At 38.6% G+C, this 25,819-nt stretch overlaps 1 protein-coding gene across 2 annotated transcripts in view; it reads left to right on the forward strand.

Moving 5' to 3' along the window:
- The window catches only part of LRP1B (LDL receptor related protein 1B), a 1,782,191-nt gene that overhangs the window by 1,693,406 nt on the left and 62,966 nt on the right, over positions 1 to 25,819 (forward strand). For both annotated transcript variants that reach the window (XM_080670835.1, XM_080670834.1), the window contains exons 83-84: positions 2,312 to 2,476; positions 19,065 to 19,226. In XM_080670835.1, the coding sequence (XP_080526961.1) occupies positions 2,312 to 2,476; positions 19,065 to 19,226 (327 nt within the window). The remainder of the gene's footprint in view (positions 1 to 2,311; positions 2,477 to 19,064; positions 19,227 to 25,819) is intronic.

The raw sequence follows: 25,819 nt of genomic DNA on the forward strand, positions 1-25,819 counted from the left end.
CTGCTTTCAGTTTAACCCCAGCCAGGTACAGTTATCCTCACATGTTTTAGGCTCTTCAAAGACTCAACGCTGCTTTGGGGGCAAAGTCCAAAATCCAGGGACCTCCTGTGACACTGCTTATCTCCTCAAACTCCCTTTTTTCTTCCAGTTCCTTCCTTCACACTCTAATCCAGGTTCAGTCACAGTAACTTCCATTTGGTACCTCCAATGTTCACCTCTGGCAGTTAAAGATGCTATTCCATGTGAGCTGAATTCCTAGGGTACCTTAATGGCACTCAGTAAATAATGCTGATAGTACATAGTGATTTACCCAATAAGTGCCTTAATATCCTGTTGAAATTAAATAAAACATCTTTCAGACCCAGATCTCAGCTCTTCACTCTTTCACTATCCTAGATGTGGTAGATATGGGCTGGAAATCAGATTCTTTTTCAGGTTTATGTGCATACGGTATATACTTATATACTTAATATTTACAGAGTTTTATTATTTAACTTTTTCTTTCAAACTTATCTAATTTAATATGTATAATAAATCCATGAGTTAAGAGATACATTTGTCAATAAGACCATTTTGAAGTGAATGAGGATCAGATAGGTTAACTTGTATGCCTAGTGAGTGGCAGAGCTGGGACCTAAACACAGGTATCATTATAACAAGTCATTTTCTTTATGCCATGCATAGGTAGTGCTTCATGAGGGAGCCCTTCATATTACAAATGCAAACTTTAGCAAGCCTGCCTACATAGCAAAACATTGGCAACTTCCTCTTGCAATTAGGCAGATCTCAGAATTGTCTAGCACTGCTGACAGATAGGCTCTATTTATGACAGTGGATGTGATACTTGAATTATTGTGTCATTTGAAGTCACTGAGGATCTTTAAGCTGCTCTTGTGATCATTGCAGTGATATATATTCAAGCTTCTGCTGTGTACAGTCCTCAGTATCTTAAATAAGGAATATAGACTAATTTGATTTTACCTTATCTATATATATAAAAGCCTAAGCAACCATTCAACTGTTCAACCATTCAACTGTTTGGCCGGTAGCTATGATGTGCACTGACCACCAGGGGGCAGACGCTTAATACACAGGCATGAAAACATGGAACAGACTGATGAATATCAGAAAGAAGGGAGGAGGGCAGAGGGCAGGAAGAGATTAACCAAAGATCTTATATGCATACTAGAGTTCAGGTGCACGGATTCTTGCACCGCAGGGGTCCCTTAGCCTGATATGCAGGGATCAGGCCGAAACTGGCAGTCCGACATCCCCTGAGGGGTACCAGATTGCAAGAGGACTCAGGCCAGGCTGAGGGACCCCACCAGTGCACGAATTCGTGCACCAGGCCTCTAGTCTTACTATAAAATGGGCATGACTTTAATAGAAGGCATATTCTAGAATGAAATGCCTCTTACAATATTGTAAATCATTTCTGTTTCATTGGACATTGTGTCTTGCTTTAAGTAAAGCAATATTTCTAATGGAGCAGGACTATGTGAACACATATAGATAAATTACCTGAAAAATGATTTCAAGCCTATCTTTTTTATTAATCAGACATCATATTTTTAAGAAATAATTTTCCTATTCCGCTAAATGATCATCCTTTCTTATTCTCAGCCAAACTATACAGAATACACAGATTGTGCCCAATTATTTTAACTATGGAAATTTTGCACATGGAAATGTTTCTACACTGTTCTATCATCATCTTATACCAAATCTAAGTGAATTTTGGTTTGGAATATTTATATATGGTTAATAAGTATGTACATCAAAGAGTATATTTTTATTTAAAAATGCCCCTATACTATAAACTGTATGTCTATATATATAATATACTTATTATTATATATACAATATAATACATTTATCTTATATGTAAAGCTTTATGTTTGTATACAGTTTAGATATTTCAGTTTGGTTTGAAATTGAACACGTCTAAAAAATGGGCTATGATTGCTCATATTATAAAAAATACTTATTCATTGGAAAATATTTTATTTTTAGAAAGTTTCAGTTGGTTTTATTACTTACTGTTTTAACAACTATAAGAAATGTCTAATAATGTTTTAAGCATATAGAAAAACAAAACTTAATTCAACATTTGTATTCACCACTTATTAAGGGTTGAAATTTATTTCTCTGTTTTCAGATAATTTTATTTCTCTTTTTATATTAGGAGTATTTATTTTTGGAATTTTTAATAAAAGCAAATCCTAGTATTTATTTTTTATTTTCTAAAAATATTTTTACTCTACTATCCACTAAATGGCATGCTAATTCATACATTTGTTTTTATAACCAGATGATTCATGCAAATTGACTTGTGAAAATGGAGGAAGATGCATTTTAAATGAGAAGGGTGATTTGAGGTGTCACTGCTGGCCTAGTTATTCAGGAGACAGATGTGAAGTAAACCACTGTAGCAACTACTGTCAAAATGGAGGAACTTGTATACCATCCACTCTGGGTAAATATTTTAGTTGCATTGTCTATTCAAATCACTTGCAATGTTCTGTATACATGAAAAAGAAAAGAATATTACAAATACAGTTTCTGGTACCTTAATAAAGAATACATTAACAAAAATTAAGTTGAATAAGTAATTTAACATAATCAGTGACATGTGTTCTAAATTTAGTATTTGAAGATCCAAGGCATCTAACTTAACAATAGCAATGACATGACCAGGTGTTGAGTGTGCCACGTGCCAGAGTGCAGTGGTTACAGATTCTGACTCAGGCTTAGAATGATGAAGTGAAACCAGTTTTATAAGCCTTATATGTTTGACTCAAATATCTGTGGGGTTTTTTTAATTGAACAGTTTGCCTAATACTAACAATTATTTGATATTGAAAATTAGGTTCATTTTAAATGTAAATATATTACATTTCAAATATGTTTCACTACTTGGAAGAATACTTTGCTAAACATAGTGTGTGAAATGCTGGTAGCTCCCTTGAAAATATCATCAACACTAATAAAAGAGAAACATGCCAATTGACCGTACCTCCGCTACGCCTACCAGCCAATCAGGAGCGAGTATGCAAATTAACCCAACCAAGATGGTGGTTAATTTGCATATCCAGGTGTAGCGCGAAGACTGAAGATAGCGTAGAAGGAAGCTAAGTGCTGCAGAAGGGATCGACGCTGCAGAGAAGCAAGTGGGGCGGCTGAGACGGGAGGGAAGCAGGCAGGGTGGCAGAGATGGTCCAGGAAGCCCTGTTCTTGGAGGAATCTTTCTGCAACAGGCCTCTAGTTATAATATAATGCCATTCACTGGGGCAGCATGATGGCAAACATAACTTGCAAGTAGCTCTTTTAAAAACTATTCATGACATACATTAAATGACACAGTGCTGAAGTACCTTTGCAAGTGACTGCTTAAGAACCTTAATGCTAACCCTATGTTAACTTCATACCAAGACTAATTTCAAGTCTCCCCAGTAACTCTACCGCAAACTTAACTTTCATACAGAACTCAAACTAAACCTTAGGCTGAAGCATAGTCCTTGTACAACTGCTACTCCACATACTAACCAAGCATTCATTCAAATCTTTAAAAAATAATAATAATAAGTATAAATATATGATATCAGCACATCTGATAGCACTGTAGTTCCCATATGAAGTCATAACTACTCTTGCCCTAGCCTGTTTGGTTTAGTAGTTGGAGTATCAGCCTATGGACTGAAGGGTCTCAGGTTCAATTCCAGTCAAGGGCACATATCTCCTTTGTAGGCTCCATTCCCGGCCCCATCCCAGTCAGGGTGAGTGCGGCAGGGGGCAACCAATCCATGTGTCTTTCTCATATCAATGGTTCTCTTTCTTTGTCTCTCCCCCTTCCTTCCACTCTGTCCAAAAGTCAATGGAAATAATATCCTTGGGTGATATTTAACAAAAAATAATAAAATAAAATAACAAAATAAAATAATTAGTCTGTTGGCATGTAGTGTACAATCTGCTTTGAAAATATCAGGTCACTATGAATTAGGATATACTTGAGATTCTTTTTAACTTATACAATAGTTAAGTTTGCACAAAGTGGTTTCTAAAACATATAAGTGAACATTGAAACATATTTTCTACAGACTTCTATTAAGTTTAAAATATGTTCCCATGGGAATAAATTAACCCTGATGCATAATAAAAATATAACTTGCAGATCACAATATTTGGTACAAAGGATATTATGCAACTATGAGAGCAATCTATGCACATTTAATTCTACTACATAAATGCAATTTTTTTTAGTTAAATGGAACATCAATCCATATGATCTTTACATCCCCTACATAGTTAATTTCCATCTTACTGGGAGTTCTCACTGCTTCTATTTCTTATGTTATTCTTTGAAGTATTTAGCATAATGTTAACTGAAAGAGACACATTAAAATTTTTTTTCAATGGAGTTCAGAAGAACTAAGCTGTTTCTGTTTTGCATTCTAATAGTAAAAGCATTACTATTTCTTTAAGTTTGATAGTTTTATGTCTATAAATATTTTTGACACATGATTAATTGATAACTAAGCTATTCTAACTGCTTAACTGAATTCTGAAAAATAATATTCAGCAGGTTGATTGAAATAAAAAAGGCACTAGGATCTTTACTATATATTTTCATTCTGCGTAAGGAAAGTTAACCCATAGAGTAGAGTATTTTTTATTGCTGTAGGAGAAATGGTAGTACTGTGACCTTCATTGAATATGAAAATAAAAGTCCAATAAATGTGCCATGAAAGGATATGACCTGTGATCTTATTTTAGCAACACAGATACCATTTCCTTCAGAAAAGAATATTTTCTTTTGCAAATAAGTTTTAGGGATTTTATTATTTTATTGTTAACTTAATTTTTCTTATCCTATATAATAAAGAGGTAATATGCAAATTGACCATCACACTCTCACAAGATGGCTGCCTACGACCAGGCTGGCAGGGGGATTCCTGAGGGATGACCAAACGACTGAACAAGCAGGCTGTGTGGGGCAACCAGGGCGGCAGGGGGGTTAGTGAGGGATGACCAAATGACTGAACAAGCAGGCTGCATGGGGCAACTAGGCCAGTGGAGGGGCCATGAGGGACGACCAGGCTAGCATGGGGGGCACTTGGGGGTGACCAGGCCAGCAAAGGGGGCAGTTAGGGGCAATCAGGCTGGCAGGGGGGCTGTGAGGGGCGACTAAGCTGGCAGGGGGGCAGTTGGGGGCAACCAAGTAGGCAGGCAGGTGAGCGATTAGGAGCCAGCAGTCCGGGATTGTGAGAGGGATGTCCAGCTGCCGGTTTAGGCCCAATCCAGGGGATCCCAGATTGGAGAGGGTGCAGGCTGGGCTGAGGAGACTCTCCCATTCCCCCACAGTGCATGAATTTCATGCACCGGGCCTCTAGTTATAATAATAAAATTATTGGATTACAACTGTTAGCAATGAAATGCCACCAGAATGTTACTGGCTATTGACCTCAGTTTTGCAACCTCAGTATTTTAGTTCTGGCTACAGAAGAATTCAGAGCTAAGACTCAAATACAAGCAAAAGTTTATTTAGAAAATCACAGATGTAGAAGAAGTGAGCCATGGAAGAAGTGATCCAGTCAGCTGTGTGGATTCAGGAAGCAAAAGGAAGGCCCTTGGAGCTTAGGAAACGAAAGGCAAGGGAACACACCTGGAGAAAGGAGAGAGGGAAAGTTGTGGGCATGCTTCAGAGAAAGAGAAATGCACCCTGGAGAAAGAAAGTGGTGAGAAAGCCTTGGGCATGCTTAAGGGAGAGTGCATGTGTGCTGAGTCCTCCATCCTGAGGGTTTTATCTGTTCTCTAAAATTGTGGATCTTAGGGAAAGTCCCAAGAGAGGACCTTAATGAAATATTCATCAGCTTTCCAGGTGTATCCTTTCAGAGTCATGGTCTCTACTGATTGGAATTCACCAGGGCAGAGGGTCATCTGTCACTGCAGCTGATCCTGATATCAGCATGGTTTCTCCCTGCCTGGCCTTGCTGCTTTTCTGTGCCTGGAGCTGAAACACACCTGAGGCCTAGATGTTAACCTGTAGTTTAACCAAAACTGTCTCTGTGATCAACAGACCCAAGACTTTGTTCCTAAGATTATTTGATGTGGGTCAAAACCTCATTGTCTTCAGGGCTTCATGCTTAAAGGAATGGTTGTGCAAGGGCTTGAGTGGGAGTCATATGAAGCTATTCTTTCAGCCACTTGTTCCTCCTTTAAAAGGACCTACCTCATGACTAGCCACATGCTAGGGGAGGAAAGGTCAGGGTTCTGCATTACATGACCAGTTATATGAAAGGCCAGGGGGTCTAAACCTCATGAACAGTGATATACCAGGGTAGGAAAGGTCACCTTGGTTGTGAAGTCCTTGATTTCCCAGTTTTTCTCATTGCTAGGCACTTGGAGCCTTCCTGGTACCTGGCCTATTGCTCCTACTCTGCTCATGCCTGTCTAACTACCTAACATACAATCAGATGACTTTCTTATATTTATCCATGGGAATATTTAAGCCAACTAAAGAGTTTGTCACTCCAATCTATGGCTACTATTTAACCTGAAACAGAACAACAGGGACAAATCTGTGTGAAGCATTGAATTTGCTATCCTATAAATGCATCCTGAACTATATATAGATACAGCACAACTTTTAATGTTGTTTTCAAATAATTTGTCCAGACTTTGCTACATTCTTAAAATCTATATCAACTTTACCTATACACCTAGATTACTAGATTTTGATTCACATAGAGAGAATATGTTCAGAAAAACTTATATATCAAATTAGTAATAAAAATGTCATCATCTGAATTCAACCTGAGTTATGTTAACATAGTTTATTGTCTTATATATAATTAATCCTATCTAATAAAAGAGTAATATGCTGCAAGTTGACCGTACCTCCGCTATACCCACAAGCTCGCCCACAAGCCACACCCACCAGCCAATCAGGAGTGAATATGCAAATGAACCCAACAAAGATGGCTGTGGCCATGGAGAGCAGGAGGGAGGCTTGGGTTTCCCCAGCAATGGAGGAAGCAAAGCTTTCCGCCTGCCCTTGCCAGCCTAGGCCTCCACTCAATGCTACAAAGTTTCAATGGTAGAAAATAAATAAATCCCAACAAAAATGGCAACAGCCATGGAGCTGGAGAGAGCAGGAGGCTAAAGTTGCCCCCGGCGATGGAGGAAGCCAAGCTTCTGCAGCCCTGGCCGGACTAGACCTCCATTCCAGGCTACAAAGATTCAATTATAGAAGATAAATAAATCCCAACAGCAATGGTTGTCACCACGGAGCAAGCAGGAGGCTTGGCTTTGCTCAAGGCTACAAAGTTTCAACTGTAGAAGATAAATAAATCCCAGATACCAGGGCCTCCACTTGGGTCGCCTGGGAGCGTGGCTGGCCTGCAAACCAACACAGGCCCCTTGCCCAGGCCACCCCACAACCCAAGGGAACCCGCACCCTGATCCGGGACACCCTTCAGGACAAACCAGCTGGCCCCCACCAATGCACCAGAGCTCTATCCTATCTAATAAAAGAGTAATACGCAGATTGATCATCACTCCAACACACAAGATGACTGCTCCCATGTGGTCAAAGATCCTGCCCCCATGTGGACACAAGATGGCCACCACAAGATGGCCAGCAGGGTAGGGCAGTTGGGAGGGACCAGGCCTGCAAGAGAGGGCAGTTGGGGGCTATCAAGCCTGCAGGGGAGGGCAGTTAGGGGTGACCAGGCCAGCAGAGGAGGGAAGTTAGGAGTGACTGGGCCTGCAGGGAAGGGCAGTTGGGGGGGACCAAGGGCTGCAGGGGAGGGCAGTTAGGGGTGACCAGGCCTGCAGGGGAGGGCATTTAGGGGAAAACAGGCTGGCAGGGGAGCAGTTAGGCATCAATCAGGCTGGCAGGGTAGTGGTTAGGGGGTGATCAGGCTGGCAGGCAGAAGCGGTTAGGGGCAATGAGGAAGGCAGGCAGGCGAGCAGTTGGGAGCCAGCAGTCCTGGATTGTGAGACGGATGTCTGACTGCCTGTTTAGGCCCGATACCACCGGGATCGGGCTTAAACAGGTAGTCAGACATCCCTCGAGGGGTCCCAGATTGGAGAGGGTGCAGGCTGGGGTGAGGAACACGCCCCCCCCCCCCGTACACGAATTTCATGCACCGGGCCTCTAGTAATAATATAATGTTCAAATAAGTCATTTACAAAGCATTTTCACTTTTAAAAATTTGGTTTTATAAAACACCAGAGGCCCAGTGCACAAAATTCGTGCACTGGCGGGGTGGGGGGGTGTCCCTCAGCCCAACCTGCACCCTCTCCAATCTGGGATCCCTTGGGGGATGTCATCACTTTCACAATCCAGGACTGCTGGCTCCCTTTCACAATCCAGGACTGCTGGTTCCCAACCGCTCTGCCTGCCAGCTTGATCACCTCCTAACCACTCTCCTGCCAGCCTGATTGATGCCTAACTGCTCCCCTGCCTACCCGATCGTCCCCAACTGCCCTCCCCTGATAACCCGGTCACCCCCAAATGCCCTCCCCTGCATATTCCCTCTTTATTAGATAGGGTTTTTTCTTTAACATATTGGACAGCCCTAACTGGTTTGGCTAGGTGGGTGGAGCATCAGCCTGCAGACTCAAGGGTCCTAGGTTTGATTCCAGTCAAGTGCATGTACCTTGGATGGGGGCACATACCCAGTGGGGAGTGTGCAGGAGGCAGTTGATCGATGTTTCTCTCTCATAGATGTTTCTAGCTCTCTCTTTCCCTTCCTCTCTGTAAAAAATCAATAAAATATATTTTTTTAAAAAAGAAACATTTAAGATTCCTCCATATCTGCCTGGCTGGTGTGACTCAGTGGTTGAGACTCCAGGCTGCCGCTGCTGGGTGGGGATCGCGCAGTGGGGGTACACGCCCCTGCTAGGCTGAGACCCCAGCCCAAGCTGTCACCGCTGGCAGGGGATCAACTGTGGGGAGTGAATTTGTTTTTTGTTTTTTTATAAAGGGTCAGGAGGGCCTCTGGGCAGCATTCCGCCAGGCCGCTTACTCTGCAGGCTCTCAGCGGCAGCCCTCCCTGAGACTGCGGGACTCCGGCGGGGCTGAGAGGACTGGGCACCTCCATCTTGTGGCTATGGACACCGCCATTTTGTCATGGAGTGATGATTAATTTGCATATTACTCTTTTATTAGATAGGATGATCTCGTATTATAGAGTGTAGAACCTTATTAGCTCCACACAAATGTTAATTTGTTAAACAAATCTCATTGGGCAAGTCATGGATTTATTCATTGTTGGTTTACTTATAATTAAGCCTTTTGGCAAATTCCTATGTGGACACTATATAACTAGGCTTTGGAGAAGCCTTAATTAAAATTTATAAGTTTATGACAGTTGTGTAAGACTATAATATTTGAACAAAGAAATGTCACCAATTAATTAAAAGCACACATCTGAGAGGCATAATTAAAATTTTGCATGTAGGAATGAATTTTTCCCTCATTCCTTAAGATTTTTTTTAATAAAGAAAACTAAAATATAAATTCATATAGGAAAGTACTACAAAATTAAATGGTTTGACATTGATTATACAAGGATCCATGTAGTTAATTCCTATGACCTGCTCATTAAAGGATAGATTTAAGATAAAGTTTGGCTTGGGTAATATATTGGAACTGAGAATAAAGCATTGAAATATTAAGATATTTAATTACAAAAAATAAAAAATAATTTATGATTTTTTATTATTGATAACATTTTGAAATTTATGTGATTAACTGTATTTACAATTTTTACTTTTATGAATATTTATTATATAAGGTATACTAGTAGTCATACTGTTTGCAATTTTTCTTACTCATAGGTTTGTTATTTAGACACTTAATATTTCTGTCAAAATAAATCAGGTTTTCTACACAGTTGATTTATAGAAATGTAGAGGAGGGTTTGTAAATTTGGGACAAAATACTCCTACTCATAAAGTTTGGAGTTATGCAAAAGGGAGAACAATTTTAATTTGGGAAGTTTGGCAAGACATAAAAGCAAAACTGACTAGGTGAAGGATGGGCAGTGCAATTTTTTATAGTTGGTGATATATTTGTATCCAATTATTTCAATGAATTTGGTAAGAAAGCAGACATTTTCATTGTAGCTCTCTCTTGTCACCACATCTGTAGAAATTCTGTGAAATGTTTTTTCTCAGAAATAAAGCTGAAAAAGACAATGCTGACGTAAATCATTACCTTCTCACTGCAGTGGGAAGGGTCTTTTTTATAATAGGTGAGTAGATGGAGAGAACTTTGCCACTTATTCATTCAAGATGATTTTTTTCCAAGCCACTGTTCCAAATAGAATAGTAGCATATATGACTGCCATCAAATTTGACTACCCCAAAAATATATGCTAAAAGGGAAGTTATGGTAGAAACTTTTAGACACCCTCAAAGCATCATGGAACTGATGCCAAAACATATATACTGGTGTGTCTTAAGTCATATATGTACCTAGGATAGAAAGTACACAATCTTGATAAAGATGGGCATACATTTAAACTGCCCATCTTGACTTTCCTTTCATTTTTTTTATTATATCAGGGCTGTTTTTAATTTTTTAAATTAATTTATTAATTTATTTATTTCCCTTACCTGAGGACATTTTTTTCATTGACTTTTAGAGAATGGGGAAGGGAGGGACAGAGAGAGAGAGAAACATTGACCGGCTGCCTCCTATAAGCACTAGGATTGGGGCTGGGAATCAAACCCATGACCTTTTGTATATGGGACTAGTCTCCTACCAGCTGAGCCACACCAGCCAGGGCATAATAAATATTTTAATGAAAATAAAAATATAATAAACCCCCATGTATCTATTGCCCAGTTTCAATAATTATCAACATTTATCTAATTGTTTCAACTATTCTCCACCTAACCACTCCATATACTTGTTTACTAGAGTATTTTATTTAAAGTAAGTTCCAGACATTATGTTATTTCTCCTATAAATAATTCACTGCTGAGAAATAACTGTGATGCCCTCATTACATATAACAGAATTAACATTAATTTTTCCCCCTTAAGGGCACCTTCCACTCCCTTTTTTGTGCACTGATTTACTTGAGATAGGAGAAGGGACACTTTAAAACAGGGAGCAGGCTGACTGCCCTGAACCCATTGATTAACAGTAACAAATATGCCATAACCCCGGCGTGGGCAAACTTTTCCGTAAAGAGCTAGATATTAAACATCGTGGGCTTTGTGGGCCACGTGATCTCTGTAGGTGTAGTGGGAAAGCCGTCACAGACACAAATGGATGACTGTGTGCCAATGAAAGTTTAGTTACCAAAACACACAATTGGTTTTGGTCCATGAGCTATAGTTAGCTAACCTCTAATATAATAGGAAGTTTATAGCACCATGTATGAAGTAGTCTTGTCAAAAAAATTGAACCTGCATCAGATCAAAGCTCCAGGGTGCAACTCACTTTTCAACAAATACTGTGATAAAGGAACCAGTTAAATGACATACAAAATCTAGAAGATGGGCATTCTAGAGGAGGACTAAATCTCCTTTCTCACAGAAATCAGTGTTTTAATTTAAATTGAGCTTGATGTCCTAGCTTTCTTAACATTGATATTATTTATGTTTAGGGAGTGCTAAAAGCTGAGTATTTAATCCTACTTGCTTTATAAGAATCCAAGAAAATATTCAGTTGAAAACATTAAATTGCAAACTTAAGACAGCATACAACAAAAGAAACCATTAACAAAACAAAAAGACAGCCTACTGAATGGAAAAATATATTCACCAATGATATGTGCAATAAGAGGTTAATATCTAAATTTTATTTAAAAACTCATACAACTAAACACCAAAAAACAACAAATAATCAAATTAAAAAATGGGCAGAAGACCTGAATAGACATGTCTCCAAAGATGACATACAGAGAGCCAATAGACATTTGAAAAGTTTCTCAATGTCACTAATCATCAGCTGGCGTGGCTCAGTGGTTGAGTGTTGACCTATGAAGTAGGAGGTCCCGGGTTCAATTCCCAGTCAGGGCACATGACTTGGTTGCAGGCTCAATCCCCAGTGTGGGCTGTGCAGGAGGCAGCTGATCAATGATTCTCTCTCATCATTCATGTTTCTATCTCTCTCTTCCTCTCCATTACTCTATGAAATCAATAAAAAATACATTTAAAAATAAAATAAATCAGCAAACAACAAGTGCTGGCAAGGATGTGGCGAAAAGGGAACTCTTTTGAACTGTTAGGTATTTTAATTTTCCTAAAAAATTAAAAATGGAACTGCCTTATGACCCAGCAATTCCACTTCTGGGTATATATCCAAAGTAACTCAAAACACTAAATTGAAAAGAGTTATGTACCCATATATTTATTGCAGTGTTATTTGCAATAGCCAAGATATGGAAGCAACCCAAGTGCCCATCAATAGATGAGTGGATAAAAAAGTGGTGGTATGCCCTAGTTGGTGTGGCTCAGTTGGTTGGAGATTCATCATGTACACCAAAAGGTCATGGGTTTGATCCCTAGTCAGGTCTATACAGGCAGCAACCCATCAATCTCTCTCTCTCTCTCTCTCTCTCTCCCTTTCTTTCATTTTAAAATCAACAAAAATATATCCTCTGGTAAGGATAAAAAATTTTAAAAAGTGGTGGTACCTATATACAATGGAATATTATTCGGCCATGAAAAGAAATAAAATCTTACCATTTGCGACATGGATGGGCTTAAAGGGCATTATTCTAAGTGAAATAAGTCAGACAGAGAAAGACATATACCATATGATTATGTGGAATCTTAAAGAACAAAATAAACAAATAGAACAGAAATAGACTCATAAATGCAGAAAATAAACTGATGATTGCCAGAGGGGAGCAGGGTTGGGGGCTGAGTGAAAAAGCTGAAGGGATTAAGAAGTGCAAATTGGTAGTCACAAATTAGTCACAGGGTTATAAAGTACAGCATAGGGAATATAGTCAATAATCTATATAGATAAAAGCCTAAGTGACTGTTACGATGGAACAACTGGAACAACCAGAATGACCAGTTGCTATGATGTGCACTGACCACCAGGGGGCAGACGCTCAATGTGGGAACTGCCCCCAGCCTGCAGGCACCAATCAACGATGGGGCCTGCCAGCCAACCTCCCGGTCCCTCCCCCTGGCTGGCAGGTCCCCAGGCTGGGACGGGGAACCAGGGGTGGGTGGCAGTGGACGCAGCCCTTTTTTCAGGTGAGCCGAGGGCCGGCTCCCTCCTTGGGCCTGTGGCCAACCTCCCAGGTCCCTCCCTCTGTCCCTCCCCCTGGCTGGCAGGCCCTGATTGCCCAATCTGGGCCAGGCCCCGGGCTGGGATGGGGAACCAGGGGTGGGTGGTAGCAGATGCGGGGTGGGTGGCGAGGTAAGAAGGAGGGAGGGAGATGGAGAGGCGGGGAAATGTGTGGTGGCCACGTGCAGGAGGGAGGGAAGGAGGAAGCAGGAAGGTGGGGAACTGATCAGCCCTGATCACCAGCCAGGCCTAGGGACCGCCCCCCTCTAGTATTGTAATTACTATGTATGGTGTTAGGTGAGTACTTGAAATATCAGAGGGAACATTTTTATAATCACATTTATATGATTAACCACTATGCTGTATGCTGTACACCTGAAACTAATATAAACTAATATTAATGTCCACTGTGATTAAAAATAAAATTAAAAATAACATTGCATATTATTTAACTGAGTAACAAAGGATTATATAGCTATAACAAATCAAGTAGAAAAAAATAGAAGACATAATGAGCCAATGGCAGAACACTAGTCTTGCATATACATGCCCACAGACATATAAAAAAGAAAAGAGGAAAATAGGGAGAAAAAAATTGAGAATGAGGAAGTGGAGGAGGAGCCTAGGCAGACATAGATGACATCAGCATTCTTAAGTCACTACCAGAAGAAAATGTTCATGGTATAAACCTTGCAAAGTTTTAATGTCTTTTCACTTAATAATGTCACCGTTATAAACATATCCTAAGAATTATACTGGTATAATACTAGAGGCCCAGTACACAAATTTGTGCACAGGTGGGGTCCCTCAGGGTGGCCTGCGGGGATTGGGCCTCAGCTCATGCCCATAGCTCACACCCCCAGCCTTGCAGCCCTGCCTGGCACCATGCTGTGGCCTGGCACCGCCCCCTCACCTGCTCCACCATCCTGCCTGTGGGGCAATCAATCAGGGCCAGGCCCCCTGCCTGGCTTCCTCAGCACCTGGAAGCTGGGTGGCGGCCCTGCCCACTGCCACCACCACTGGTCACTGTCTTTGGGGTGATCAGCGGGGCAGTTGGGCCCTGCTCGCACCCACCTTGGCCTGGCGCTGCCCGCTCACCTACTCCACCATCTCGTTGTGGTCCCACTCTCATCGGGCCCATCAGGGCCAGCAGCGCCTTCACTGCCACCTGCTGCCAGCACCTCATTGCTGAGGCCCACCATGTTCCATGCCGCCCCCTGGTGGTCAGCGCATGTCATAGCGAGTGGTTGAACTCTTGGTCAAATAATTTGCATATTAGGCTTTTATTATATAAGATTTGGGTGTGAAAATGTTCAATATAGTGTTATTTATAATATAAATTGGAGATAAAATTAGAATTCAAATAGTTAATATATAAAATGTAGCATATATAAAAGTGAATGTTATAGTATTAAAAATGGTATATCCCCAGAGAATAATGTTCATGACAAAACTTTTCTCTCTTGGGGCATTTGGGAAGAGTTGAACCTACTAAGCAGTGAGAGATATACAATAAAGAGTAAGAATGATGGCCTGAAGTTTAGTATGGAGAATGAGCCCATAATCAGAAAATTGGGTCAGAGGTATTCAGATATAGAGATAATTATTGAAGCCATAAACTTGGATGATATCACCAGAAAGTGTTTGGAATAACATTTCTTTGAGAGACATAAAGAGTAAACATAAAGACAATTGGTATTTTTAAAAAAGAATAAAAAAAAGATAGGGAAGTAACTATATTAGTGTCTTAGAGGCCAAGTGAGTATAATTTTCAAGGGTATCTGTTAATAAGTGTAAAATTATGAAGAAAATTTGAAGACAATTGAGAAGAAATTAATTTATTTATGGGTTAAGAGATTTGAGGTAAACATTGCAATAGTACATAAATATATAGTAAAGGCAATACCACATGTTAACTTCTTCATTTCTAAACCTTTCTTTTTTAAAATATATTTTATTGATTTTTTTACAGAGAGGAGGGGAGAGGGATAGAGAGTTAGAAACATCGATGGGAGAGGAACATTGATCAGCTGCCTCCTTCATACTCCCTACTGGGGATGTGCCTACAACCAAGGTACATGCCCTTGACCGGAATGGAACCTGGGACCCTTCATTCTGCAGGCTGACACTCTATCCACTAAGCCAAACCAGTTAGGGCTCAAAACCTTTCTTACCACTAGGGAATGAAAATTAACTTACTTGAGCAATACGTGCATATTGAAAAATCTGACCTCTCTATGGAGAAAACAAAGAGAAGTAATTGATTAAGACACATTATTTTGTATATTTAAAAAAATTAAAACTGTAAATCCTGTGAGGGATTGGAATGTGACTTTATGACCTTTTTTCTTTGTTTATTCTTGGTGTGTTGTTGTTGTTGTTTGGTCATATATTGGTAGAATTGGAAACAGTTAGTGTAGATTTATTTTGAAAAAGTTCAAGTGTGTACCAAAATTTGAAGTTGTACACAGAGAACCACATGGCAAAGATTAGGTGTGCTTTTTTGTTATGTGTGTATTGTGTGACTAGGATTAAGCATATTTAGAAGGTAAAGGAGAAGGAACCATCCTTCAAAGTTTGAAATGTTGCAGTCTGAGAATAAAGTTAATGGAGAATTTCTGCTCTATCCCATCACTACTATGCAAACAAATTTAAAATTTAATTTATCTTAAATAAATAATGGCATAAAATGTGTAACTTAAGGACATTTTCAGAATGATTTTCCTAGACTGTTACAGTACCTTTGTAGACACAGTCACTCATGCCTATAAATGGTGAATGTCACTCAGTAAAATAAGAATAATCGTATCTAAAAATGTAACAGTGCTTTCTATATGTCTAACATAGTTAAAAATGTCTTGCATATATTATCTCATATATTCTATATAATTTTACGCAATAACACATGAGGTGGGTAGTGTTACTACCCACTTTTTACACACAGGGAAATAAGCAGAGAGGTGGTACTTGCCCATGGTCTCACAACCAGTAATTCTCACATATAGTTTATAAACACTGACAGTCAGACAACCTACACTCCTCAGTCTGAGCTGAAAATGCTATAGAAACTAGACTATTAGAGCTAGCAAATGGTTCCTGCCCTCCCTCCTCGGGTCAATCGGTGCTCTTCCTGATTTTGCTACCCTTGTAGGCTGTCAACGCTCCAGCTCCCGGCTATGCCTTAGTCATTGTAACTGTGCTATTTCCTTTTCAAATGTCAAAATCAAATCCAGCTACCTAAAAATCTTTCTAAATGAACTCTGTGCCACTTGTTAGGGTGTACCCAGAGAGAGTCTTGAAAAAATTAGATGGAGCCCGTGACAAAATTCTGCAACAGATGGTCCATTTCTCATCAGCAAACCATCACCCAGTTTCTCTCAAGTTAGAGAACATCCCCCTGAATATGAAGAGATTTCTACTTGTCAAAAATAAATCTCTTCAAAGGAAGAGGAATGGGAGCCTTTTAAAAATAATTCAGCCAGACTGAAAATGATGTAGGCATATGCCAACTGGGGGACAACCTGGCCACTCTTCCTTACTTTCCAAACAGCTGTAGATGAGATGAAAGCAGGGTGTTGTGTCTCTGAGTGGCTGGGATAGAGGGATTTGCAAGCGCCTTAGCAGCGGGCTGTGTTTGTTTACTTCTAACTTCTATCATTTACTTTTTTCACTCTTGACTTTAAAAAACAAGGAATAAGAAACTGGAAAGTAATATAGGAAAATTTAAATCTAGTTGTTTCAGTTCTCTGTATGCACTTGTTCTAGTTGTTCTAATGCAATCAATTTCTTCTGTATTTTCTGTACTATGTGTTTCACAATTAACTCCTGTGCATTTGTGTTCCCGTTTGTATTTTTTATTTCTCTGTAAGTTATTCACTGGTTCTTGTAGATGAAGAGGTATCCCTTCTTTTGTTCAGGGTTTTCATTTTCCCTGGTAACTGTGCTCCAACAATAACCAAAGGACTTGTATGCATGCATATAAGCATAACCAATGGACACAGACACTAGGGGGATGAGGGCATGAGGGCATGAGCGGGGGTAGGGGAAGGGGCGGGAATGGGGAGATAAGGACAAATATGTAATACCTTAATCAATAAAGAAAATAAACTATTTTCTTTATCTTCCTACCAACATTTATTCTATTGTTTGTGTCTTTATGTTTCACCTATTTTTAAGTGAAGATATTTTCTAGGTATGTAATCAACAACTAGAAAATTCACTACCATTATAAGAAAAATCTTTATAAGTTTTGAAGCCATGTTCTGGTAATGAAAAATGCAAGATTAATCAGCTTTTAATGTATATAAAATTTATCTTGTTTATAAACTATTAATATGCATTTATCTAGCCAATAGACTAATATCATTTATAAATAAATTTTAAAGCAATACTACTCAACATAAAAATGTGTATAATTTTCTTCATCGAAAAGCAATAGCTTCTAGCATGTTTAAGTGTGTGGAGCCCTTTCAAAGTAAATTAAATAAGTAAATTGTGAAGCTTCAATTTATTCCTTCTCTTGGAAATGCAGGTAGATTTTATTTGGAGACATTTTAGTCACCTAAGAATGCTTTATTTTTTTTTAAAGTAGAAACATAGAATTGTCCTTCATTGTAGAATATAGGATCTATGGCAATAAAGAAAACATATCACTTTCATACCTCAAGTCTTAAGCATTACACTCATGCATTTTTCTGGCCACTCTAACTATGCTTAATTTCCACAAAAGTGAGAGGAGATTGTTGGATATTTTCTGATGTTAGCCACTCTGTCATTTTCTGAGTTCTAGTTCATTGAGATCTATAACTGAATTTCTTTCTTATGCTATTTGATGTTATTATTTTATATTTGTACAATTTCTAAACCTCATTCTTTCCCCCTTACAAATGATAGCCATTCATTTAGTTTTGTTTTGTTCACCACATCTACAGAGCTAGTTCTGCACTCAATTTTCTACTCAGTTCTTGACAGTCCAGGCAGTTAGAGAGACTCATTCCTGATATAGTAGTTAACTGTTATGTTCAAAACACCTTAAAGGATTGTTCAGCTTTCACTGCGATGTTAGTTCCCACAGAGCAAATAAAGAAAAATATCCAAAGATGATCCATCAGATTTGCTATTGTGTACTATTAACATTAGACTTCTAAATCATCTTACCAGACTAGAAGTGACAGTCCTTACTATGAAGAAAAATATCAAAATGAAATAAAATGGGACTGTGTAAGTGCTTATATCTAAACACAGTATGTGTATTTAAATCAAATAAAATAACATTCATAAATATTAGTATAGATGATATGTCCACTTTAAGTTCATTAAAATATTTTTATAATAAGTCTAAGCTCTATTTTATGTAGATCCAGCAATAGTTGGTACATGATTAAACACGGGGAAATAAAATTTTCTGTACTTTATCTTCTAATGGCCAATACAGTCTGCATTACCACATGAGTGGAGCAATCATAATTGAAAAGGCAAAATGGGACAGGAAAGAGTAACACAGAGAATTATGAAAGCACTTTAGAGCATAAAATATTTCTGTGGATATATAATTATGTATAAAATGAGCTCTGCTAATTTTGCCAGATGTGAAGCTGAGTTATCATTGAATCTAGGAATCATGGGAACATTGGGAAACTGAGACCCAAAGAGGTCACATTACTGCCTCAAGTCACAGATTTAAGTAAGAAACCAACTTTGACCAGAACGCTGGCTTCCTGATTCTTATGTAGTGAAGACTCCATGAAAATAAACCATTTTAGTTCAGTAATTTCCTTTTCATTACATTTTCCAATAGGGAGACCCACCTGCCGCTGTGCGTTGGGGTTCACTGGACCAAACTGTGGCAAGACGGTCTGTGAGGATTTTTGTCAGAACGAAGGGACCTGCAGTGTGACTGCTGGGAACCAGCCTTACTGCCACTGCCCGCCTGAACACACGGGGGACAGATGTCAGGACTGTAAGTGGGAGCTGCGCCAGGCAGCATGCGTTAATGTTTACATGAAGAAGCTTCCTTGTTACCTATACTGTATTTTCTACATTATCTCAGTTGCAGCCACCCCATTTTTCAGTTTCAGCCCCTGAGTCACCTCAACTCCAATAATTCTTTACATTGTCCTTTATCCTTCTCTTAAAGATTCTATATTTCTTCCTTCTCCAGCTTAGATTCCATGGCCTATCATTATAAGCATTCCCTTGTATCCTCCTCCACTGCCTTGTTCCCTCTTCCCTTCTGTTGTTTTTTCTGGAAATACATAACATAGTTAAGTCCAATGTTCCCTCTTTCCTGAACTGGTGCCCTGTTGCTAAATGCAACTGAAGAAAAACACATAGTCATACACACTGGTCTTAGTTGAGTTTTTTATCACTAATCTCAAATGGATACTTACTGTGGCTTCTTAGTGTATTTCACTAATCAATTGACTCTCCTAAATGTCTATGTCATATTCTCTCTTTTCTCCTCAAACCTCCAGTACCTGCTCCCCAACTTTACTCTCAGCTGAAGACAGCTGTCTAAAGAGAACTGCCACAAGTTCCCACCTCCACACCCCTCAGCCTACTTTATTCTATACCCCCACACACTGCCTTCCTCCTCGTGGAGAGGAACCTGCGCTATGTCAATGCTACACTACTCACTCATACACTATTTACATGTAGCTACTCATGGACACATCTCTTACCACTGCCCCTCCTTCCTCCTGCTTTATTAGTGTTTTCCTTTCTACGTAGTTTTTTTTTTTTTCTTGAAAAACCTTATCTTTGACCACATCCCTTTCTAGCTACATCTGTATTAACTTACTCATTTTTAAATAGTAGCATTGCTTTTAAGAGTTGTTATACTCTCTAATTCCTCTATTATTCTTTTGACTCTCTCTCTGTCGGCTTTTTATCTTCAATGTTCTGCTGAAACATCTTTTATCAAAGTCAAGTTAACTAATTTATTTTCATGTTATTCATGTTTTTATACCCAGTGGTCATTTTTCAATTCCTATTTTACCCCAATAGTCAGCACTTAATCACTTCCTCCTTAAAACACCTTATTCACTTGTCTGTATTTTTACTGATCTCTTAATTTCATACTAATTTTACTGCCTGCTTTTTCGCAGGCCTTTTTGCTGATTCCTCCTTCTCTCCTTGACTTTTAAATATTGGTGTTACTTGTGACTCTGCCTTCATATTTCCTTTTATTCTAAAACTAGAGGCCCGATGCGTGGAAATTCATGCAAAAGTAGGCCTGCCCTCCCCCGGCTGCCGGCACTGGCTCCCCTCTGGCCGCTGGCAGGCACCTGGGACCCGGGCTGCTTCCCTCTAGCCCTGGCTTCCTCCAGAAGGATGTCTGGTCTAATTAGCATATTACCCTTTTATTATTATAGATAGTTACTCCTTGAGCCTGTGACTTCTGTAAAAATCTGCACATTAAAAAGACCTCAACAGGTTTAATAAAATATAGCAGTGATTTTCACTCAGTGAAACATGCAATACCTAACTATTTAGTTAGGGGCACTGACCTCTTTTCCATTAGATTGTCAAATTGGAAAAAAAAAGACAACAGCCAACCCAATAGCTGTTCAATGTGAATGATTCAAAATTATACCTATTTTTTTGTCAGATTGGCAAAATATATATATATTTAATTATATTTTTATTGATTTCAGAGAGGAAGGGAGAGAGAGAGAAAGATAGAAACATCAATGATGAGAGAAGATCATTGATCAGCTGCTTCCTGCATGCCCCCTACTGGGATCGAGCCCATAACCCCCCGGGCATCTGCCCTTGTCCAGAATCAAACTTGGGAGGACCCTTCAGTCCACAGGCCAACACTCCATCCACTGAGCCAAACTGGCTAGGACAAAAATATATATTTTTTGATGTGCCACAGAATTTTAGTAATTAGTTTATGTATGCCACAAGATTAAGAAGGTTGAAGATTGCTAAAATATAGTTTCCCAAGCATTACCTAAGATTTTGATTCTCTTTGCCTGTAATGGGACATCTATATTATTTAATGTTTTCCAGATGTTTTATATATGTGATCAAGATTGAGACCCACTGCCTGGATAATTTCAACTAATTACATAGCCTTTTATACCATCCAAATATAAATAGTTCCAAATTTATGTATCCAGCTGAACCTAGCTTTTGAGTAGCAGATTTTTATACTTAAATGTCTATTTGACAGCTTGACTCATTTCTAAATTAACCTGATATTCTCACCCCAAAACTCCTCTACCATAGTTTATCTTATGTCTATAAAGTGAAACACCCAAGTTCAGAAATCTTGGAGTCATATTTTACTTTTCTCTTTCTTTTGTACTCCACCTTCATTCTCACTTTTACCTTTAAAATACATCCCAAATTTGAATACTTTCCATCGCCTCTATTCTCACTACCGTCATTGAAGCTACTAGCATCTCTTATCTGGATTATTACTGACTGATCTCTATGCATTCCCTCTGCACCCTCTATATTTTCAAAACAGCGGCCACATAAACCAGTTGTACATTCTATCAAAAATTTTAAAAAATTGATTTTTCATCTCAATCACATTTACTGAGATCTTTCTATATTCAGGAACTCTTGCAATTACTTCTTTTTTTGCATTAATTTGATCAATTCATTTAATTTAGCTAATGAACACGGTATTGCCTTTGTTCTCATTTTACAGAGGAGGCAACTGAGGAAGCATAAAGAGCCTCCTGAAGATGACAGTGTTAGTAATTGGGAAAGCTAGGATTCAAACCCAAACAATCCACTTCCATGGCCCACACCCCCAAACGTTCTTTAACATTGTGGTCTCTGTATCATTTGATATCATTGAGGACTTCACTGAGAGTGGCCTAGGTCTCTTGTCATTGTAGCAAGTATACAGAACAGCAAAGAATCAAGTTACCAGTATATGCATGGACCTTATTTGAGAATAAGTCATAGTATTAAATATTTTGCATCTGATGTTCCAACAGGGGGCTACTTGAGCAACAAAGAGATAACTTGATTTCAAAATTGGTCCTTCCTTTTCTGTATGTACATTCTCTACATATGAGGACAGACCCTTCTTGGCATATATAGATGCTACTACCCTAAGCCAATGCCCTTTTTCATATTGCTTGCCCAACTTACCTCTTAAGTTATATGCATCACAGGCCATCAGAGATAATTTGGCAAATACGGTCAATTTATGTGCATGGAACCTTACTCACATGTTGCTCAGTCCTCATGGCTCTCACATCTCCTCTCATAGTATTCAAACACAACTTCCATTTACTACTCACAGTTTTGTTTAGTTTTCTTTCTTGCTCCATTATTCTCACAGTCCTGAATAGGGTCAGTACCAACTACTATCTTGAATAATGCAAATGGTCATTAATATCCAAGCTATCTTTGCATCCTCTTTTTTATTCTAATAAAACCATATCAATCATAGTTCTTTATATGTCAACTTCCTTGATACTGTGACTTTCTCATGCCATTCTCTTCCTCTGAAATGCATTTTCTTTGGATTCCTATTAACCTTCATCCCTCTATGCCCAAACCTATCTATATGTATCTTTCTGGCTTAAACATCATTCCCTTTTACAAGTTGCTCATATTAGCCCTCAGTTTGAATTAATCTCTTTTTCTTCTTAATTTTAAAGTCACTGGTTCTTTACCTCTTTCTGGCTCTATTCACTTTTACCTTGTATTATTGTGATTTGTGTCATTCTGACTTGTCTCAGAAGACCTCTTTGAGACTACACTCGGCAGTGGCATTTGGCAGATAACCAAATGAGAAAAAAAATAACCATAAATAAACAAATGAGGGTTGTTTAGATATGAGGTAATAAAAGAACAATCTATTCAATGTACAAAAGCTGTATGTAATCAGGATACAACAATCTTGATTTTTTCAAAATAAGTTTTAAAAATACTATGAGGCCATCATCACAGCAGTTTGAATTCTTAAAAAAGAATAAATTCAGCCACTTATATTTACTTGGAAACTTAACAGAATCACAGTCTGAATTAGCTTAATGCATTGTAAAAGCCTACATTATCACTTTATTATCACTATTAGCAGTCATAGCACTTCCCACCTTTCACTATAAAGTGCTTATTAAAATTAACCAATTAATCCTTAGACAGAGGTTAAATAATTTGCTCAAGATCCAAAAGTAGTGATATTATAGTCAGAATTGGACCCCAGGAGTTGTTGATCAAGATGTCAACAAACATTCCTGAAGTATGGTGATGCTATTCTTTGGCAGCAAAATATGTCTGTGGACAGTGTCATTAAAATGATAAATCCAACAGCTGACAAAAGCATAATAAATTTAGGATCTATTACAAGTGAGCTGGCAAGGTTCAATGGACCTGGTGTTCTGTCAAAATTTTATCTTACATATACAAAACCTTCTCTCTGTAAATGAAGGGATGACAGAATGGTTCATTACAGTGCCTAATTAAAGGTCCATTAGTGGGAGGTAAAGCATCAGTTCTTAGTTGTGCTGAGTAAAAACATTTCACAACCCTAATGGCAATATAAAATCTGGAGGTCTGAAATGCAAATTAATTTTAACAGCAGCTCCCAGGGAGGAGAGACAGAGATAAATAATGGCAACAGTTACATTAAGTATTCTTTAAGTTGTTCAAGAGCAAATATAACTCCATTTCATGCTATATTGGAGCAAGGATTCTTAGTATACTTTTTTTAAAAAAAAGCATGGCATTTTACATTTAAATCTGGAAGTTAACCATGAGGTCAACAATACCTAGTGCTATTTGTAATTAAATAATAATGACATTAGGGAGAAAGGGACAATGAGGACCAATTCAATCTGTGTCTAAGAGCCAGGTATTCAAATCAAATGACAATCTGTTCTGTCATTGATATTTTCAAAGTCCTCTAGTGATCTGCTGGAGGAACCATTATACTTTCAATTAGAAATCAGTTTATTAGAAATGTACCTGCATGGCTAACACCCACTGGTTCCAAAAAGTGTAGACATTAAGTAGCATCTCAAGTTTATAAAAATAGGACTACCTGACGGAAATCCAAACGTAATTGTTGCAACTGATATTAGAATCATAGTCTATGAAGTAACTTATAAAAGTTATGAAATATAGATGTGAGCCTATCGTATGTGATGATGTGATGGGTTATTTTTACCATTTTCCTTCCAAAGCAATTTTATTCCACTAGTCAGCCAGTGAGTGAACATATTTTGGTGTTTATAATAAGCCTATCACTAGGTTAAACATGGAGGAAGCAGTGGTGTGAGAGAGAGTTCCTGCCCTCAAAGGGCTTACAGCCCTTTGTGTGATTCTGAAGATGAAACAAATTATTATGTGACAGTTTCATAAAACACAGAGGATACCAGTACCCAGGAAAGAACATAGAATTCAGACTATTGGAAAGACTTCTTGAAGGAAACGAAATCCAAGCTGAGACCAGAAGAAAGTAGAAGCTAACCAGGTGAAGAGAGGGAAGAGTAAGCAGAAGAGCATTTGCAAAGACACAGAAAGGAAATCTTGAAATTTATCTTTTCTGTTTCTATTAGATTTTCCCAAGGAGGTCTGGCAAGGGAAATAATAATCACTGAACATGTATAATGTATTGGTAACAGAGATATGTGCTATTATACATAATTTCATTTGATACATGATGGTTTAACTAATGCTCATACAACCCTGTGAAATCAGTATTATCCGTACAACTTTACAAGTGGCAAGAAATAAGATTAAGCCCTTCTTCCTATCCGCCAGGTTAGAGAACATAATAGTCATAATTTATAGCCTTGTGGGACTGAATCCCAAAGTAGGCTTCTCCTGGTATATTTTATTATTGTTTAATGGATGGACCTGGAGAACATTATGCTAAGTTAAATAAGCCAGTCAGATAAAGACAAGTACCATGGGATATCACTCATATGTAGAATGTAATGAATGAACTGAACTACAAAGCAAAATAGAGACAGACTCATAGATAGAGAGCAAACAGCTCTGGTGTGTGTGTGGCGGGGGGGGGGGGGAGGGGGGTTATTGGGAGTAGAGGAATTGAACAAAAAAGAAAAAAAAGAGAGAGAGATATCATGTACATGGACAACAGTGTGGTGATGCAGGGGTAGTCGAGGTGAAAGAGGGCATAGAGGTCATCCAAAGTGATAGAAAAAATATATATTTCTGCCCCTTCTACTCCATCTTTTTAGGCTCATTAGGATAATGTTCACAGCTCTGTTGGCACACTGGCTCAACCTGGTTGTTGCAAGTTCCTACTCCATTGAAAATAGTTGTTAGTAAGAATTTTAAACTTGAGCTGAGTAAGCCTACATTAGGCTCAAATAGAAGAGACCCAATGACTTTAATAATGAAAGAAATATAAAATAGAATCATTTCAGTGCTAGTGTTAGTATGGAGGCCAATTAGAACTAAGCTAAAACCCCAAGAAAATATCCTGACATAAAAAAAGTTAAATTACTCAGGACTAGTTATTTCTTAAGTATTCAAGTATTGAAGATCTTAGAACACTCACATCTAGAGTGATAAAGCATTTGGAACCTCAGGTACTGAGTGTCTCCC

The sequence above is a fragment of the Plecotus auritus genome (genome assembly GCF_963455305.1).
Source record: "Plecotus auritus genome assembly, chromosome: 5".
Taxonomy (NCBI): domain Eukaryota; kingdom Metazoa; phylum Chordata; class Mammalia; order Chiroptera; family Vespertilionidae; genus Plecotus; species Plecotus auritus.